At 39.0% G+C, this 21,277-nt stretch overlaps 1 protein-coding gene across 1 annotated transcript; it reads right to left on the reverse strand.

Annotated features, from left to right (window-relative positions):
• Window positions 1-1,299: 1,299 nt before the first annotated feature.
• Window positions 1,300-3,573, reverse strand: LRATD1 (LRAT domain containing 1). Its single transcript, XM_065730694.1, has 2 exons — window positions 3,450-3,573; window positions 1,300-2,896 (listed from the first exon to the last, which is right to left on the reverse strand). The coding sequence occupies exon 2, from the start codon at window positions 2,857-2,859 to the stop codon at window positions 2,011-2,013; it is 849 nt and encodes a 282-aa protein (XP_065586766.1). The 5' UTR covers window positions 2,860-2,896; window positions 3,450-3,573; the 3' UTR covers window positions 1,300-2,010.
• Between the last annotated feature and the right edge of the window lie 17,704 nt (window positions 3,574-21,277).

Consider the following 21,277-nt stretch of genomic DNA (forward strand, 5'->3'; position numbering starts at 1 on the left):
CTCCTCCTACTACTTATGTTTCTTTACTTTTTTTTTTCTCCTAAGTGACTTGGTTGTAATGTCAGTATCTTTCTGCAATCTCACAGTGCTCCTCCCAAGTGCTATGAGGTACTCAGCAACTGGAACAGTCTGGGAGATGTAATGCAATATAAATATACAAACACTATGTTGAAGATAGTTAATTTTATGGAAAAGAGCTATTATTATCAGACATATCACTCATATAAAACTAAAAGAGTACATATTTAATAAAAGGCGTGGCAATTCACTTTAAAAAGAAAAGCTTACCCCATACTGTGCTAACCATACTTTAAGGTGAGAGGAGAAATAAAAATACACTGCCTATTAGGGCATAACTTCACTATGCATATACTGATAAACAAAGCCTGTTAGATGACCTTCACCGAAGGAGTGTTGTTTTTCTTAATAATATACTTATGCTGATACTTAAAACGAACTACACTCCACCCTCACAGCTTCAGGTAAGGGAGGCAAACCCTTTGTAGAAATGAAATTACTGTTGCATCAAGGTTGCTAATGACATTGTTTAATACAAAAAGGAGCCAGGATACAGTACATTGATAGGGGGGTGGAGTGTCTTGTACATACAGAACAGGGGTGTTACTTCTATTCTGTCATCTGACATTGATGTGGGAAGAGGGAACAAAAACAAATGCATTTTCTTTCCAGCACTGAAACATGCAAAGACAAATTGCTTATTACAAGTTGTATGCAGCTCCAAGTAATGAAAATAGAATACAGATTTAGAAATGCCCCAGTATAATTTTTTAGATTTTACGTAATTTAATATTTTGATCTTTTACTCCAGAACTGCAAGTTAAGCAATGATTGAATTGGATCTGAAATACAAAGGCATTGCTCACATGACATTCAAAAGGCGTCTTAAAAATCTTAAATCCACAGACAGCTGTGGATTCCTAAACTTCATCTGAATGGGATTCTTAGTTGCTTAGAATTTGAAATGTAAAATGAACTCGGCCATATTACATATATTTTAAGTGGAACTGAAAACATAATAAATTGCTGTTTAAAACTACAACATGCAGAATTCAAACCTATTTGCTGCTTGCAGGATTCTGTTGATTTGTGCATGAAGAGGTAGTGAAGCAGTGTTGCAATGAGTCACTACAGCAAGACAAACCCATAGCCCAAGCATAAGATCCTAGAGGACATATCTCCAAGGACCAGCACTGAGTACACTGTTCTCCAAAATATACTTTGAACCAGTGAATTTAGTTTCAAGGAAACAGCTGCCCACCAACTTTTTCTACAAAAAAAAAAGGGGAGGGGGTGGTGGAAGCAGCTTATAAATTATGATGACAATTAGTGGAGAGCTGCAGACAGAAAGCAACGACATTTTAAGCATGATCAACTTCAAACAGAAATGTGAAAGCATTTTCCCCTGTTGATGTCTTGCTAGAGTTGGCTGGGACAGAATTTGGTTTGCAGCTATGGGCTGAAGCAACAGTGTTGAGAAACAAAGCAAACAAGCATTTACAACACCCCCACCTGCAACCCTTTCCAACTAGCAAAGTACAATGGATGCTTTTGGTTGGCTGCAAGGCAAATGTTAGCTAAAAGCACATTTAGCTAAATCCACATCCATGGCCCCCAATGTTTAAAATTTGTCATGGATTAAAGCCATGAAATCAAAATTAAAAAAATTTCAATTTGAAATTTTATTAGCATGTTGCTAGAATGGTCAACATCGATCAACAGGAGAGACTTTGTCCACACACTGAGAGAATAGCCTTCGTGCACCTCCCCCCTCTTTTCTTCCTTTCTCACGCGCTCTTTCAGTATTAACACTATTAAAAGCCAAACAAAATACTGGCTATGGGTGTAAAGAACGCTGTTTTTTTTGGAATGTTGCCATGGATCCTGCTTTCAGTCGCATCCCATGGAAAGAGGGTGCAGCCAGCCGCCCCTGTGGCGGGCTGGGCTCCCCAGCAGGGCAGAAGGAAGACAGCCATGTACCCCCACTGCTCACTACTCTTTCTCATCCACTATGTCCAGGTCTTTGATCACCCTCAGTTTGCCACTGGCATCGATCCTGCGCTTCTCACGTATTAGATCCTCCAGGCTGTGGAACCTCACCGTGTGCACCTTGTTCTCCGCCAAGTGGATCTTGAGATAGTACTGCTGCTGGGTGCCGGCAGCAGCCTGCAGCTCCCCCCCGGCTTTGAACTCCCGTTTTCCGAAGCGGCACCAGGCGGCGAAGCTCTCGGAGTTAGTCCAGCAGATCTCGTCGCTTTTTAAACCCAGGTGCCCGCAGGCGTTTTGCACCACCAGCTCAGCCACCAGCGGGCGGAAACGGTACCAGCTATTCACCACCCGGCCCACGTTGCCCGCTGCCGCCTCGTACAGGCTGTCCTGGCGGATCTGCCCCTGGTGCAGGTGGATGATCTGCCCGCTGCCCACGTACACTGCCCAGTGCGGCGGCGGCTGCTCCGACGGCCCCAGGTAGAGCAGCTCCAGCAGGTCCCCCGGCTTGCAGAGGGCAGGCAGCGCTGACACCGAGTAGACGCTCAGGTCCCCAGCCTGGGGGCCGCTGCTGACCTTGGAAAAGATGCATTCCTGGCCTCGGAAAGCGGAGAACTGGGTCTCGTTCAGCACGAGCTGGTGGTGGAGGTGGTGGGTGGGCGTCTCCTGGCCAGGGCTGCCGGAGCCCTTCACGCTGTACTTGTCTGGCTGGCCTCGCTCGTCCAGGTCCTCCTCCTCATCCGAAAAGAAGTAAGCCACCCCGACGCGCAGCTCGTCTTTCTCGATCCCCGAGGGGTCCCCGGTCGGCAGCTCGCTGTAATTCAGGTGGGTGATGCGATCCAGTTGATTTCCCATCAATGACAGGGCGAGGCGAGGGCAGGAATCGCCGGATCTGGAAGAAGGGTGGGGTGGGCAGGGACAGAGAGAACGAGAGTGCAAACGTAGGGAAGGAAAGGAAGAGAGAAAGAACAACAAAAAATCAAGACCCATACAAAAGACTTCAGCGATTCCGCCCCGAGCACCCATCCCTCCCCCGCTCCATCCCTCCCCTCCGTGCGAGGGGGAAACTCCCCGTGCGGATCCTTCCCCCCTCGCCCTCGGGGTGCGGGGCAGAGCCCAGGGGCTCCCGGCTCCACGCCGCAGGAGAAGGCGGCCCCTCACCGCCCATCGCCTCCGCGCGGAGGACGGAGTTGCCTCGGCAGCCTCCGCTCTCCACTCCGCGATGGAGAGGGCACTGGGAGGGGTTAGCCCGGAGGGTCCCGAGCTCGCTCGCATTAGAGCTCAGCCGCGGTACGTGAGAGCAGGCGGCTGGAGAAGCAGGCGGCCTCTCAGCTGCCCGCTCGAGCCTCGCGTCTCAACCAGGACCTCGCAAGGAGAACGAAAAAAAAAGAAAAACCACCCTCTGTTCCCCAAAAGAAGTCCCCTGCACCCTCCCCCCTCCGTACCCGTGGTCGCCCAGCGCCAGAACCCCCCCCAAAACTCCTTTAAAGTCGTCCTGTCCCCATGGGCGCTGCAGAGGAGGTGAGCTCCGTCCTCCACTCCGCGCTCCTCCGCCCGCTCCGCTATGGAGCTGCTCGGCCCCTCCGGCGGAGCCTAAGTACCGGCGGCGCCGCTCCCGAGCCCGCCCCGGCCCCGCTCATTGGCCGCGCCGCGCTGCGCTGCTCCCGGTGGCGGCGGAGGTAGCGGGGCTCCGCGGCGTCACTGTCCGGCCCGGCCTCGCCGTCCCCCAATGGTGGGTTTCGGCGCCTCGTGGCTGGCTGCGGCGAGGAGAGTGCTGGGTGTGTGGGAGAGGTAGGGTTATCCGGAGGGAGAGGGTTCAAGCAGCGCGCGCGCACCGCCAAGCGAGCCCTGCAAGTGAAAGAAAAGCAGAAAGAAAAAAAAAAGTCATCTCCATAGTAAGGGAAACGCCCTGGCTGGAGCTGGAGGGTTGTATCTGTCCGGGAATTTCTTCATCCCTCAAGGAAATGAGCTTATCTAACTTCAGGAATCTCTGTGCGGCCTGAGCTCTGCATTTCTACGTGGTCAGGTGAAACTGGCCTTTCCAATGGGCTATTCCACTCACCTATTGCACAGCCCATTTCAGGAAGGGATGAATGCCCTAAAAGAGCACCTGTCTTCTACCATCACCAGCACACTGAAATGTGTGAGGTGAATCCTTCCTGTAGTTGTCTTTCCCATCTGGTTGCAGCACCAGTAGAGGGTTGTCCTCAGAATTGACTACAAGAAGGGATATGACTTGTCTTACATAAAAGATAAGATTACTTGAGGATAACAGTCCATCTTTTCCTAAAATATGTGAAATCTAAAATCTACCATCTGTAATAGTTAATGCCAGTACACATTTTACATATAATTTTGTACATTATGGAATCGAAGCTCTGGAATAATTAGCTGATTTGAGACCAATTTCCTTATAAGACTGTGTTAGTGATGGGGTTGTAACCTTAGTTCTTCAGAGAGCTCTCATCTGGAAACTTCCAAGAAGAACTTAAATATGAAGACACTTCATGAAAAAATCTGATGCAATTACTTGATTCATATGTGAATCATATTAAAGCACCATTTTTATCTATTCACGGTGGAAATAAATTTGTCATATAGGCATAAGTATTTATATTTTCATTGCTTGTGGATACTGATCGTCTTCATTTCTGACTCACCAATTTTTTGTTTGCAGTCCAATCTTTGGGTTTGGTTAACAAAGAAAAGTAATGCTGTTGCTTTATGGTCGTGGTAGAGGCAAGCATCTGTACCTATAGTGAGTTCCCATTTTTCATGGTACAAATTGCATGCCTAGGTTTATATGGGTCAAATACTGGATTTCTTATGTAGACATGTGTTTACTTCAAATGAACCTTTAATTTTCCCATTCAAATATTTATATGGCTATCTTTCTAGGAGAGTATTTTGTTTCTCATCAATTTTTTAACATGTGCAAAGGCATCAGATCATAAATGGAAGGGAGAAAAGGGTGTGTTCGGTGGTATGACATTCTGAAATTGACCAGTCATTTTTCACTGTGGAAATTATACTATTTTGTTGGTTAAGACTTTGCATGCTTCATAAACTCAGGGACTACAGTCTCAGACTCGTAGGTGTCTGTGAACTGCCGGTTTACAGCAGTTCAGGATACAGCATTCAGGGGTCTGTAGAATTAGAAATTGAATTAGAAATAAAAATATGTATCTAAAAATTCTTATATCCTAAAGTATGCATTTAAAAGTTTCACAGGAGTGAGCACAGCGGATGTTACCTCTGAAATTGTTTAAATGCTTTTGCAATGATTGTCAGAAATTATACCTTCTTTTATGGCGTAATCTTCATCAACTGCAACATTTTAAATTAAGTTATGAATACACCCTAATACATTTATCATTTAGTTTGGAAAACAGCCTAAGGTGTTCTGATTTTTTTTTTCAGAACTGTTAATGTGTTCCATTGTTAAAGCTAGTCCAAGCAGAAGACCGTTTTCCATAGATACATTTTTCATCAACAGTTTCTGTTTTCTAAACAGTTTATATCTTTTCTTGTTTAAAGTCTGCATCATTTTAGGTTGCACTCACAGTTCACACTTCCCACATTTGCCAATCATCAAGGCTATGTGGAGTAATTTTTAGACAGTTCCAAACAAACAATGCATTATTTCATCTTTTCCATGCAAAATAGTACAGAACAAATTGCTTCAGCAAACTGCAGGGTGCAGAAAGAGTCAGTCTGCGTTCAAGAAAAACTCTATACTTCTAACTAGATGGAATGCCCCCAGCCAAATTTTAACCGTGTTCTTTATGTTCCCCATGCCTTTGAAAGTCTGCTCTATGAGTGCATCCCGTCTCTTGCTGAAGCACTTGCAGGGGTTCTTCAACACACCTTCAACCCCATTTTTTCCTTACGTTTCAGTTCTGGCTGCAGGCTTTCTTGTTGGTGTTTTGTGCTCTTCTTCTGCCCCTTAAGAAGGACTTTTTTTTCTCAGTTTCTCTCCAAGTGTGAGGAATGTGCCATAAAACAAACTAAAACAAATGCCAGTATAAATGTAGTTATATAAAGCTGTCAGGAGAGAAATTATGTAAACCAACAGCTTGAAGTAAACCTCTCAGTTTGAAGGCTTCTGTTGGTGTTAGAGAATGTAACAACAATATAGTGTCCACAGAAGTGTATTTCTGTGGCCTACTACTTGTTTTGACAGAGATATTCAGATGAATACATTTACCATCTCCTTTAGGGATTTCATTTTTGGGAGCTCATGCAGACTTATTTAGCATGGCAGTTAGTGCAGGGTTGGCTTGGCTGCTCTCAGATCATGGCACTGGCACAGTGTCACTCTGCTCACATTTGTGTTCATCGCCTTCAGCCTTACTAACCAGGGTCTTGCACCAGGACATAGGAATTTGCCGTTAATCCATTCTTATTAACTCTAACATATTTTTACTCAATCTAAGTGTAGAAAAGAAACCTGACAACATCATCATCTCTAGCTTTGTCCTGTTATTCTATACTCCAAAGCAGTGAACTTACATTTTTCATTGCTATTTTTCCTTTTGTGCATTTTTCCACCCTTGGCACTTTGTCAGTTTTGCGTTTATGTTTAATTTAATACACTGAAAACTCTTAAAATATGTAATAAAGTGGATACTCTGTAGCTTATTTTTTAAAACTTGTTTTTTTAGATATTCTCATCATCTTGCCGTGAGCTCAGCTTTTAAGCCTTGGGCTCCTGTTGCTAAAAGTAGAGCTGAAACCTCTATTAATTTAAATGAGTGAACGTCTGTGGAGAAAAAAATTGTGAACACGTGATTCAGTAAACACCCAGAGATAAAAAATTCATGACAAGTGTTGAAAACTGACTGTTTTATAAACTTCCTCTATATCATGGAAATACATCCATCACAATTCTGGTAGGAATGAGTCTCAAATGTCCAGTAGTTCACCTCTATTTCTATTGTAGCCTGCTTTGCCCAATAGATGCCTAGGCATAATGGGTACCAGGAAGGATCTACTTTACCCTAAAATCTCTAAAGTGATGAACTCCAGTTGTAATTTGACTATACATTCACATTCTTTGTCTGTTTCCAGCATGTTTTTTACAATCTTAGTGTACCTAAGGCATCAGAAATAAATGATGCTGGTCCATTGAGAAACTTATTATCTGGAACACAACTGTTGTAGGTGGTAGAGTTGCTTATTTTGCAAACATCTTCACATGCAAATTGCCTATATACAAAGGCCATAATACCCAGGTTTGAGGAACAGTGTGGTCTTCTAGCCTTATAACATCAATGACACTACATAAACATGTACAGTTTCTGCAGTATCTAGTTTGGCAGTGTCCAGAGATGATGATCCTTGAGCTTTGGACAGCTTTAATAATTTTTCATCCAATGATGAAGAAAATATAAAAAGTGAAAACTCACTAAAGAGAATAACTGTGGCCAGAGATTTGCCCTTTGCCTTTTCTCTTGCACTTCACTGACTTCTCCTTGCTTTTTGTTTCTTGCATTCACAGGGCACTTGAAAGTAAAATTGGCCAGAGGCTGTTTCCCAGCCCTGAGGGAGGTTATAACTATATACCTACTCAGCTGAACTCTTAAGCTCTGAAACTGGGTAGCTGCATCCAAGCTGCCTATTAGGAATTACTCTGAACCCATTTTAATCCCTACACTGTGTGGAAGAATATTAGCTAGCCTGTGCCAAAGCCTTTCAAGAGGCCATGCTACCAATTTAATAGTATAAGAAATACCGTTCCAGTCCATGGCCCTGTGACCTGACCCTTTTTGGCCAACTGTTTACACTTTGCTTCTGAAGGAGAGGTGAGGCATGACCAAGTGTTTTTAGTATTTTTTTCTTTTTTTTATGATGATGATGGTAGTTTTTTTTCTTCTTTTTTTTTTTGGTCCGATGTCACTTGTAAAGACACAAACTTAATTTCTGCATCCTGCTCAATTGATACAACTGAAAAGATACTGTATAAAAGATTTTGAGGAGGGGTAGGACGAGACAACTGTTCTTTTAAGTGTATTTATCTCCAGGACACTTTTACTCAGATGGGATTCCACACTGGGAAGCTGTATCCCTTTCCAGCTGTCAGGAGGCAGTGTCAGGCAGGAGCAGGACCTATGGATCCCCTCACCACCAGTGCAATATCCAAGTGAGCTGCTGAACTGAGCAAATTCAGGGAACCAGGATCATCCGAGACCTACCCAGAAGTCGCAGCTGTCAGGGAAGGCCTTCCAAGCACAGACTAGCCAGCAGCTCAGCCTAGGAATCAGGGGCTGAAGCCCCAGCTGAGCCTCCTCAATATTCTGTCATTAACTTTGCTTTTCTTGCAGACGTCTGCTCTGAGGTTATCAGAGCTGATCTTGAATGCAAGCAACAAACTCTGAGAAAACAGAGGAAGAACTTGCAGATCATATTCACTCACAGAATATGAAAAAAAAAACTAGCTGAGGGACTAGATTTTCATTTAGATGTCTGTCTCTGCACCACATGGAAACTGAATGCATAGGTTTTTGGGACAAGGTGTGGGAGAGGCTACTTTCTTTACTGGGTTAGAGGTTACTCACTTTACTGATGCTTTTTGAAGTGTTCCAAAATGCACTGACATACCACCATTTTCGCGTAGATACAGAAAGTAAAACAATAACAACGTGAAAACCCTCTAAGTTAACATGACAACATTCAGATAGGGAAGAGACTCACCTGGATGCCTACCTGTGCAACCTGATCTGGGGAGCCTGCCTTGGCAGGGGGGTTGGACTAGATGATTTCTAGAGGTCCCTTCTAACCCCTACAATTCTGCGATTCTGTAAAAAATTGGTTATTCATAGCAGAACATTTAACCTTATGCAGTTATTTTGTTCAGGAGCATAGTCTACAAGTTCATATTATTTACATAAACTTCATTTTACTTTTAACTCCATTAGTAAATGGAAGAAAACATAGCCTATCCTTGTATGAGCCTAAATCAATGTTTGCTAGCCATGGCATTTTTTTTTTCCTTTGCTGAGTATGACTTTAAAGCTTTTGGTAAAGTAACTCTGGTCTTAAATTTGTTAATTCAATCATGCATTGGTATGACTAGGTTCAGAGTTTTAGGAGAATTTTTATCCTTTTTTTTTTTCCCCCCGTAAAGATGCAGTTTCCCATTTTATTAAATGATGAATAGGCAGTATATCAGCAGTGACCTTTAACCTCCAAGTACATACTCCTTCAACTTCTTTTATGGCTGATCTTGTAATCATGTAGTTACAGTGTGAGTTTAAATTTGCAACACAGCTGAAGGAAATGTTGAAGATGTGCCAGGCGGAAAAAAGATCTTTCTTAAAGGTGTTGGCACTTCATTGCTGGTGTTATGAAACTTTTGGGAATAAGAGTCCCTACTGAGTATATCCTTTTGACATGGCTTTTTTTTTTTTTTTTTTTTTTGAGGTGGTTACATTGTTCCTATGGTAAAATGATTATGAGAGCATCAACCTAGAAGGGAAATTCTGATGGTCTTTTCTATCTTAAACTACAAGTACATATAACGTAAAAATGACTTTATAACTTCTGTATAGGAAAAATGTCTCTAGAAACTAGTGCAGCTTCAGAAAATAAGCTGACGGGGGAAGAAAAATATAGAAAGAGTAATTGTAGCCATCTTTTAATACAGCCTGATTAAAAGAAAGGACCACTGCCACATGGCAAATCAACTTTTGATGTCTTTCCTCAACTAGCATTTTATAACTTAATGCAAAACTTCCCTAATCAATATTGCAGATTGAAAAACTTTTTAGGAATATCTGGCCATAAGGAGTATAGTAGTACTGGTTCTTCACAAAAAATGACTGAAAAGTGTAGGACTCTTTACTAATGAACTCTGTCCCTGCATGATCTAATGAGAAATCTGTAATAAAGATATATCCAAGTACCTACTGGTTACTCTGGTAATTGCTTGGACCTTTTATTTTTCACATTTTTTTTGTGATACTTTATTAAGTCATTATTCTCTAAATGCATTTTGTTATAATTTTTCTCATTTTTAATAATGCAATATTCCTGCTGCCCTGAAGGACTCGTATGAAAATTAAAATGTTTAAATAAAATGGACACCCAATGTTTCTTTCTATTAGGGTAGATAATATTTTATAAAATATTTTTATCCTTTAAGATTTTAATTCCTCAACTCCAAAAATGACTTTTTAAATTTTATAAGCAATAACATATACCCCTTGACTGAATAGCAAAGAAGAAATTCAATCTATGTTGCAGTTGCTATTCATAAACTATTTGAGCTTTACTCTCATAGTTTATGATGTATGCCGAACCCTTCTGATTGAGTTACAGAACTAGATTCAATAGTCAAATCCTTACTTGCCATATATAAATACCTATTGGAATTATCCTCTAGTTTCCTTTTTCAGATACAGAGCTCAATCCTGGAGACCTCAGTCATTCAAAACTGGTATCAATTATACTTCCAGGGCAGCCTCCTTCTGCCTGTAATACAGAGAAGTCTGTCACCAAATGCATGCACACTGTTTCCTTTGAAGCCATGGAGATCGCTGTGTGGATTCAAAGAAAAAAAAATACAGCTTCAAATGCTTAGAAATGACAAATTTATATAATTAGAAATCATTCTGTTTGCAGAAGTGTGCAAGTTGTGAATAAAACGATTGAGACTATGGTCTAACGGTAGATAGTGGTGCTTTTAAAACTAGATTTCTGATCAACAAAAATGAGTGTAAGTAACACAGGCTTATAAATTCATTACTATTCCCAGTAAAAGTTTGCAAACATTTTGCCAGCCTCTAAACTTATCCTCATGTCTAAAATGTAGTGGCTCTTCATATTCATCATTCTCCCAGCTAAAAGCCTGGCTGACCTAATTAGACTTGCAAGTTAACCTTATTATCTTTGTACTTCTCTTTTTGATCCATATGAACTAACTGTTATCAGAAGTTTTCAGAGATGCTTGCCACTAAACTTTAACCGGTGATTTTATGTATAATGCATAAATGATTGTAGACTACAGATCTTTGTATTTAGCTATGCTGTTTCTTCAATAGTAACAGAAGTAAAAAGCCATGCAAAATCGATATTTATCCCTTTGTTTAGAAGATGCAACATGACTTGAATATGTTTGGAGTAGGATCCATAAGGTATGAAATTATTTTACCTTAACATTTAAAAAAAAATTAACATTATTTGTTTTTAGAGAGCAGAAATGAATAGAATTTTGGTAGAGAATATGTACCAAAAGAAGAATATTGGCATTTCAGAGAGAACTCTTTTTGTACCTGTTAGTTTTCTTCTCATCTGTATTACAGAGTCTCTCTTAAGTGTCCTTGGCTGTCACTGAGGACCAGGTTGGTGCTTTCAGGAAAAATAAAAGGAAACTCTCCTCTATTTAAAAATCCAATTGTCAAACATTGTATCGTATCCTACTGTTATTCATCTTAAATTTGAAAAATCTGGGTTCAGTTCTTTATGTAGCCACAGTGGTTTAATTCTGTGTCATCTACTTTAAATGTATCTACTCATTTGACATGCTAGAGACTGGCTATTCTCCAGTCATCAAGTTGTAACCTTTCAGTTGAGAAAAATAATTCAAGGAGGCATGAACAAAGCTTTTAACTTGGTGATTAGAGTACTCACCTTAAGGCAAAGAAACTGGGGTTCCTATTTCTGTTTCACTAGTTCAAAGACTACTTGATATAAAAATGGAAATAGCCTTAAGAGGAGAATGTTCCCCATGAAATAGGTGCCTCTTTCTCTCCTATGAAGCAGAAAAAACTTTGGATCCTACTTTCCAGAGCACTGGTTTCCATTTTGACTCCTGGCTACAAAATGGGTGGTAAAGAGCTTCACCATTTGTGGCACAGTGTTTTAAAACAAGGTGGTTGCATGCTGTGCCCTGTGGAGGATGGACAGTGCAACAGAGTGCAGCTCAGAGCTCCAGGGAGCTCCCTAGAATTTATCACAATTACTCTTGATTCTCCTGCATTGCTTAGATTCAGGAGTTCAGTTACTTTACTACAACATATAATTCAGTAAAAGACTTGGGCTCAAGGTACAAAATGATACAGGGAGTGTTGTCTCTTGCTAGGAATGAAAAAAATAATAATAATCTGTGGCAATGTGAGATGGTAATTTAGGATACAGAAGACAGTAGTGCTACAATCTCAGGGCAAGTCTGGGGAGATGTTGTAACACCGTTAAAATGAAACAGAGATGTTAATACATCTCTGCAGGGAACATGTGAATGAAGTGCAACAAACATGGAATATGGAGATACTTTAAGAAATGAATTTGAACAATATTACTTACCTGCTCTTTTCATTTCACTTACAAGCTCTCTAGATTGTCAATGATAAAATTATATTATTTTGAATATCATCAGGTTCAAGTGCCAGTAATACAAAATGTGAATGAAATTCCAGGTGTGAATTTCCATGCAGCTCTTGGGTTGTACTTGAACTGTACAAGAGAACTGCTAATGATAAAAGGCCTTTGAAGATTCTGAATCCCAGGATAAACTTACAGTGACTGTTTTGCTCTGACCATCTTATATGGAAGTATTCATCTGAGATGGTAACCCAGTGTCCCTGATGTGATGAAGTTTGCAGCTATGCAGCCCTGACATGGCTAGTGATTCAGCTTAGTCAAGAAATGTTGCTTATTAATTGTGCTGCCTCCAAAACATTACTGGTCATTTAAAACAAACAAACAAAAAATCCTATGACAAAAGATTATTTTATATTGAGTGAAATGTTAGTGATCTGTTAAGAGTGGGGCTTTTAATCATGCACTTTTCTGTATGAAGCACAGGCAGGCAGGTGTAAAGTGACTTTGAGCTTTGTCTTCCAAAGCTCATTTTCTTCCTCGTTAAAAAAAAACAAAACAAAACAAAACAAAACAAACAACAACACTAAATGCTAATATCAAAATGAAATATTTAAAATTTTCAAAACTGCTGAATATCTTTTTGATTTTGAATTTTCATTCAAGTTAAGTTGGATTTGAAAAATATTTTTTGATAAGTGAGTTTCTTGGTACACAGAGTATTTGCCAAAAGACAAATAAGTAAATAAATAAATAAATGTAGCTGTTCTGTCAAACCATCTTGACAGCAACATGTGAGCTTGGATTATGACTATAATCTTACATTGTCTAGGCACATGAAATTGTGTGTTCCAAGATCAGAGACAGAGGAACTCCTTCCAATACTAGAAACACCTGTATGGGAGAACTGGGCTTTGACAGCCTCTTTTGCTTTCTTCCCCATTCCTTCAATACTATTCACTTACAATGTCATTAATTGAGAACTGCAGAAATAAATTAAGCTGGTAAAGAGGAAAGAGTCTGCAAAGAACCAACTGTAGTAAATTAACTGAAAATGGTGCAAGTCACATATGTTCATTACAGCCTTAATTGGGCTCATGATTCTTAAATAATTTATGTAACATATTGTTTCCTTTTTAATTTCCTTTAAAAAATTAATATATATATTTTTTTCTATTCAGAAATAGCTTATGGGATATAACTATTTCCTTAAGTGTAATGATTGGAGAACAAATTTTTGAAAAATTTTCGTGAACTAAAATTGCTTCTTGTTTTCATGTTAAGTGTTTTATTAAATGTACTTTTCCTCCTGAGGAGAAGCTTGTGAAAAATACTTAAACTATGAAAAGTTTTGGGTACACATGACTTGAAACCATTTATGGAGTTCTCTTTGCAAGAAAAATAATGGGAATTTTCATGGTATCAAGATATAGTTACTTTAAGTACATGAGATCAGTACAAGACAGATGAGAGAGAGATACCTCAAACAAATTCAAAGGAGAAATGAAACACCTTGTTTTCTTACTATAAAATGATTAACAATTAGAAAATAATTAATGTAATAATACAATATTTACAATATAAAATAAGTGCTGTATTAAGTGCATTGTAGAATGCACTGAATTTTTTGTACAGAACAGGCAATTCAATTGTTTCACATCTAGCCAAAAGAAAGAATAAAAATAAACAATCATTATCTAATCTCTGCATGCTGATAGTTCACATACCTCATTCCGTAATTCCCTGGAAATTTTATTCTATTACTTCACTATTCTTACCATATTACTTTTATTTACATTAACATTTACTAATACTCTAATCCTAATCTTAGGCTTTATTATGTTCTAAATTCATCAGTTCTTTTATTTAGTAGGGCATTAAGAATATTTTTTTCTATTTTTGTACTTGTAACCTTTTATATACATAAAGAAATTCCCTCTTTAGTTTTTCTTATTATTTTTTAATATTTTTTATTTGGGTTAAAGGGTCCTAATTCATTTAGTCTTTTATCTCTAGTTTTGTTTTCTAGAATCCCAGCTGTTTTTATTATTCTGCTGAGATCTCTTCAAGTTTATATCTTTCACAAACTACAGTGTCTAAAATTGAAAAAGAGAAATCCAACTGAGACTTTAACAGAGCAAAGTGGAGCAGAATTGTTTACTAGCTACTTGTCTATCCTATACCTTTCAACATGGTGTCATACCTTTAATTAAGGTGTATATCTTTTTTCAAAGTTGTGGCACTGTTGATTCACATTTATGTTGTGATCCAACTGCATCCTTTTCAATGAAACAGGTTATTTTATAAATCCTGCTTTTGACCTTAAAATTTGGAATCTCTGAAAGTCTTGTAAATCACTACAAGTTGCTTCTTTGCTCTAGTGATTACATCCACCAGTTATTTCCTCATGGAAAAACTCTGTACGACAAAATCTTCTGTTCACAGGGCAGTTCATCTGCATAAGCTGAGAGATCCTGAAAATAAGTCAAGCTCTGTGGAGAGCATTTGTATAAGATGTAAGTACTAGATGTTCCCTCTGCAGAGGAGCATTTTGCGTGCCATAGCTCATGTCCAGTACTTAGAATTCATCAAATCTTCCCCCAGATAAAAATCATTTGTGGAAATAGCATGAAAAATAGAGATTTCAACATAATTAGTGTGCAAGCTTTTAAAAAATCGGATATGTAAGTATATCTGGAAGTCAGTCTAACCTATCTCCTGTGTTAAATGAGATTAACACCAGTGTTGTTTTTTTTGTTTGTTTGTTTTTTTTCCTGTCTGTGTCTTGAAAACCTTGAAAGATAGAGATTTCACTACTGCTCAGTCTGTTCCAGTCTACTACTGTTCCAGTCTACTGTTCCAGTTCACTACTGCTCAGTCTGTTCTACTTGCATAATGAGAAAGCTTGTATTGTAGCTCCATTTGAATTTCCAAAGCTGCAGTTTGTGGCAACTGCTTCTTGTTAAGTTGTATGTTATCAAGCTGTTACAGAGAGAGTGGCGAGATGCTAGAACAGGCTGCCAGAGGTCTTGAATGCTCTGTCCCTGGAGGTGTTCTAGACCAGGTTATATGGGGCCCTGGGCAAACTGATCTAGTGCCAGATATGGAGGTTGATGGCCCTGCCTGTGTCATGGGGATTGGATCTTGATGATCCCCGGAGTCCCTTCCAACACAAACCATTCTATGATTCTGTGATTCTGCCAATAAAGTGAAGAATTTGACCCTGTAATCTTTTTAACTGCACTGTTAGATTATCCTTTAGCCTTCTCTTTGTCAGTCCATTTCTTATAGGTTGTGTGCTCTAAGTTCCTGAACATCATTTGCTTTCTGGTGGACCCATTCTATTTTCCTCATACTCATATTGAGCTGTAGAGCCCAGAATTGGATGTAGTACTCCAGTTGCAGCCTTGTCAGTGATGTGTGGAGTGACTTACAAACTACTGGACTTCTCACAAAAGTAGCTCAATATGTGCTTTATCTCACTTCTGCTCATGTTCAGCAAGTAACACCCAAACGCATTTAAGATGCTGCTCAGCCATACTTGTGAGGGTATTCAACCTCACATGCAGAATTTAGCACTTGAACTTCACACAGCTCTGTTGGCACAGTCTTCAGGTTTCTCAAGGTCCAATAACTGAATCTGGATCGTCTGGTGTGTTGAACACTTACTCCACAAGTGTTCTGAAGGAGCGTTCTGTTTCATCATCCAAGAGAGGATATTGAACTGCGCCAACTCTGCTATCCAACCCTGGAATGCTTCATTCTTTACCAATCTTATGACTTCAAGCAATTGAATATTTTGTTGAAACCCAGTGGTGGAGCCACTTTTCAGTCCAGTTAAAAAACAATCTATCCCTCCACACATCCTCCGCCTCCAAATGATAGTGTGAAATACACTGCCAAATGCCTCAGTGAAATGAAAGTTACAGGAACTGTTATCCTTTATTTTCACAGTCAGTCATTCCTTCGCAGAAGGCAATTAGATTAGTCAGATGTGATTTACCTTTGTAGATCTGTGCTAAATATTCCAGGTTGTTTTCTTCTTATGTTCGTACTCGTAAATGGATGACAGCAGGATATGCATACTCCATCTAAGTAGGTATGGTGCTTACTTTGACCACCTGATAGTTTCTCAAATTGACCTTCTAACCGTTTTATAATATAAGCCTGATCTGTCATCATCATGATTTCTAAAACTATCAGCTTTACACTTCAATCAGCCAACTCTTTTACAGCACTGGGTATCTCTTCAGGTTCTACATGCTGAATAACCCACGCTTTTCTAAGCAATAATTGCATGTTGCTATCTTACACTTCTTATGTCTAAATCATACAGGCTTGTCTGGTTAAGACTGAGGCAAAACCAAAGTTTTCCTATTCCTTTGTTGCCAGGTTATCATCCCCATCCATTAAAATTTATTCAGTTGCTGAGTTTCCATTCCTCTTCCCACCAATAGAAATTCTTAGGTCATCAAGAACATTGAATGCTGCAGTATTACTTAGTAATTATTATATTAGTAATAATATGTCATCTCCTTATCAACAGTGGTCTCATTGTCCCTTAAAAATTATTTTTTTCTCTGAGAGAGGCTTGTCCAGAAATAAAAAAGGGATGTAGTATTTCAAATTAAGTGACTATGTTTAGTAGATGCTTTTGTTACTGATCTCTCTAATATTCCTTCTGCCTGGAGGATATTCATTAACTGCACAGAAGATTTTGGTTCCTTGCCTAGACAATAAAAGTTTGGTGTCTGTTTATCATCTTGGTATATCTCCTTTAGTCAGGTGATGTGCAGCATCCTCAAATGGTTTGAGGCCTAGACTTCTACATCTGTGTCCAGTTGCTGGGCTCCTCAGTACAAAGAAGACAGGGATCTCCTTGAAAGACTCCAATGGAGGGACACAAGATGATGGAGAGCGTGGAGTACACCTCTTCTAAGTGGAAAGGCTATGTGACCTGGGTCTGTTCAGCCTTGGAAATAGAAGACTCAGAGGGGATCTGATCCATGTCTATAAATATCTAAGGTGTGGGAGGCAAAGGGAAAAGGCCAGCTTCTTTTCGGTGGTTTGTGGCAATAGACCAAGGGGAAATGGTTGCAAACTAAAGCATAGAAAGTTCCACACAAATTGCATAAGAACAAATTTTCAGTAAGAATGATGGAGCACTGGCACAGGCTGCCCAGAGAAGTTGTGGAGTCTCCTCTGGAGATGTTCAAGACCCATCTGCACACCTACCCGTGCAACCTGGTCTAGGGAGCCTGCTTTGGGAAAGGGTTTGGAGTAGATGATCTCTAGAGGTCCCTTCCAACCCCTACAATTCTGTGATTCTGTGCACCATACTAAGAACTGTTAGGCCAAATGAGGCTCTAGCTAAGTTGGTGTTTTTTTTCTCAGAGCACAAACATGAGTTCTCCCCATGCCCCAGTGTTTAGATCTGTTCAAATTTCTTCAAATTTTAAAAAGATGTTAAAAAAAATGCAAATGTGTGGTTTGGGCTTCAAAGCATGGTTCAACTTTAAAAAATAAGGTTGTGAATATTTTTATGTTAATTTTTCCCTAATTCAATTCCCAAGAATGGTTCAGTTGTTTGATTGATTGTTGCCCACCAAAGAAACAGCCTCAGGCAGGCATCTGTCATAAAAAAAAAAAAAAAAAGACATCCCAAATCATTAATATTTTGCAAAATTATATGCTTTGAGAATAAGGACTTGAAAAATGAGGCATCAGGGAGCCACAGTTGTGCATTGTGCTACTACATTCCTGCACCAGTAACTTATTAGTAATGACTGTATATTGATAAACTTCTTGAACTACATATATATCTATTCATAAATGGGTGCACAAATTCAGTTTCAAAGTGCTTTGGATCTGTGTAGTTCTTTGTTACAACAACAAGGAGCAAAAGATTTGTAATAAAAGTGAAATGGCATTCTGTATTCAGGATGCCCATCCTTTTTTTGTTTTGATGTCTCAGCTTTCATACTATTTTTGTTGTTTCTTTCATCTTTAATTTTACTGAGAGATTCATATTAGATGCATTATTAATCCCTGTAACACTACCTTCCCTTTTCTGCACAGTATGAGAAATTTCGTGCTTCAATAGAAATAATAAAGTGTGAGATTATTTTCGACATTAAATTAAATATGCGAATAAACAAACAAACAATGGGAATTTTCTGAAATCTCTATGCACTGTAATTTTCTTCCAAAGTTTTCACTGATGCATTAGGACTGAGAGGAATGAACAATCACCAAAAGCTTTTAAGCAATGATTTTGGTTGTGTACTTTATAACCTGAGAATTCTCAGCATGCAGTACATTATAACACACATTGCACTGGAAAATACACAGAAATGTAAAGTATAGTAACTGGACCTTTGTAGGGGTTTGCCGTGCATTAAGTGAAACATAATTTCAACATGTTGATGAACTTCAGAAGAGGCAATTAAATGTCTCACTGATGATGGTTAATGGGACCAATTAGAGATTTGAAATGTGAATGGTACAGTTATGATGCCTACAACTGAGAGGGACACAGGAGGAAGGGCAATAACAGATTTTGAATGCCTACTGGAAAAACTACTAGCTTGAGATCTGGGGTTTTTTTGGTTGTTGAGTGAAGGGGAAGCTGATTACAAATACTGCTTCACTTTGAATTAAATTTTGTATTATATTCTTTTGGTAATTTTATTTATTCTGCAGACCTTATCACAGCTGCAATTTGTGCAACCAAGTCAAAGGAAAAGCTTCAGCACATAGTAGAGAAATTTCAGCCGTAATATTTCTGCATAGCTACAGTATTTGGGAACTCACAGGATTTTGATGGTGTTGATCACTGTTAGCAAAATTATCTGATGAGCATGAGACATCCATTCAATCCTTTGAGTGTTAACAATAATCCACCTACAGAGAAAATTAAAACTGAAGGAGTATTTGGGAATCTATCCATCAGTTGGCAACAGGTGGTGTGTTTCTATGTAAGATAATGCAATGCTTTTGCAGCTGAAAAAAATTTATTCTTTTAAAAACAATGAACAATTGGAATGGTTAATCTTTCCTGAAATAGTAAATTGTAGATGTTTTTTAAGCAGTTCTGAGACATGAAGAAACTGGAGTAAGTGTTCAATATGTATGTGCGCAAATATTTGTCTGTATATATATATTTTTTTCTCCAGAAGTTCAAAGGTGATTAGAACACATACTATAGAAGTCATTCTCCCACAGTCTGAATAGAAACTGTCTAACTTGTTATGAACTGATTGCATGAAGCAATGCTAAATAAATATAAAATGACTCTGTTTTGCTTAGGAAAGATGTAGGTTACATTACAATGGAGATCAGTGCTATGGATTGTGGTGAAGCTACTTCTAACATGAGCCATTTTACCTAAAGTGAAATTATTGTCTATTAAGGTTTCATCTGGACTTATTCTTATTTTAATACTCGGTGAGCTATACTACATAACTGAAAACAAATGTAATTGGGTATAATTCATGATTCATGGAACAGCACCTGCTGTTCCATGTTGGGACTGAAAAGTGCTAGGAGGTGTTAATATAACGTGAGGCACATCCTGAAGTGGAGTTAATGACTGGCTTTATTGTTTTCAATTGGGTATGCAAGCCTTCAGATTCATTTAGGTGTATTCAGACTGAAATTCAGCAAAGATTTATCAGAGTTTTAATAAGAAACATAAGCACAAGGCAGCTGGAGCTGGTGTTTACTGCTGTTCCTGATTTTGTTGTTGTGACTGGTATTTCACATGCAATAAACAAGCAGTATTAGAAATATCCTCTTGAAAATTTAATAGAATTTAATCCAAAATACTTATCTAAATACCTCTACTTTACTAATCATAACAGACTATATGCACTGCAAAAGTCATAAAATAGATGAGGCAGTGAAAATGTTTAGGAAATGTTAGAACTAATGATAATGACCCTTCTAGAACAGTTGGAGCACAACACACAAAGACACAGCAAGATCTTACAGCAAGCTTGTTGCACTCTATGCAGAATCAGTGGTAATCCAGGACTGAATAACTGGTATTACAGGCTGTACTGGAGCTGGTATTAGCTTCTGGGATTGGTTTGTGCTAGCAGAGCCAAAAATAACATAAACGTTCATTTGATGTTTACAATAGTTCCTCTTTCCCAGCGTTCACTTTCTTTTCAATCTCTTTAAAATGAAATCTTCAGCATACTGTATTGTTACCACCTTCTTTTGCCTTTAGCTCCAGATTGTGAAACAAAGAAGGTTCATTTCTCCTATTCATTTACAGGTGCAATACTCAGCAGATCGGTGGTGTTATTCCACATCAGAGCAGAGCATGTCACCCAGGTCTGCTGAGCTCTTCTGGCTCACCTGGCTGTGAGGTGTGAGGTGCTTTTGCAGAGAGGCATGCTTAATATGCTGACTGCTTTTGGCAAGCAACCCAGAAACATAAACAAAGTTAAGGTTCTGAGTCTGAGAGAACTGAAGAAGAAAAATTCAAATGAAATCAACACTTTGCTTGGTGCTGGAGAAGAAAACCGATTTTATATAGCATGTGATTTTTAATTCATACTGTGTCATTCTGGATGCATATTTTGTGTGTGCATGAGTGTGCATGTTAGGAGCCCAGAGGAATTACTGCCAACACAGGACATGTTTTAGCTTGGAATACCTCAAGAAGAATTTTCAAGCTGAGCTTTGCTAGAATGCATTGATAATATAACATTAGTAAAATTCTCTGCAAGATCTGTTATGTCACATTATAGAGGATGATTGAGGAACATAAATAGAATAAATCATAAATAAATTAATAATAACAAAACTTAATTAAAAATACGGAAAAAACTTAAAAGTGTCTACATTGAATTAGGTGTGTGTCTAGCCCAGACCTGTTACCTTCCAAAATCTTCTTAACAATTATCTGTGTTCACTTTAAACCCAAGAGGTCTTTCATCCTGAGAAG

Source organism: Cyrtonyx montezumae, unplaced genomic scaffold (assembly GCF_038088225.1).
Source record: "Cyrtonyx montezumae isolate F1298 unplaced genomic scaffold, pur_monq_1.0 scaffold_13, whole genome shotgun sequence".
NCBI lineage: Eukaryota > Metazoa > Chordata > Aves > Galliformes > Odontophoridae > Cyrtonyx > Cyrtonyx montezumae.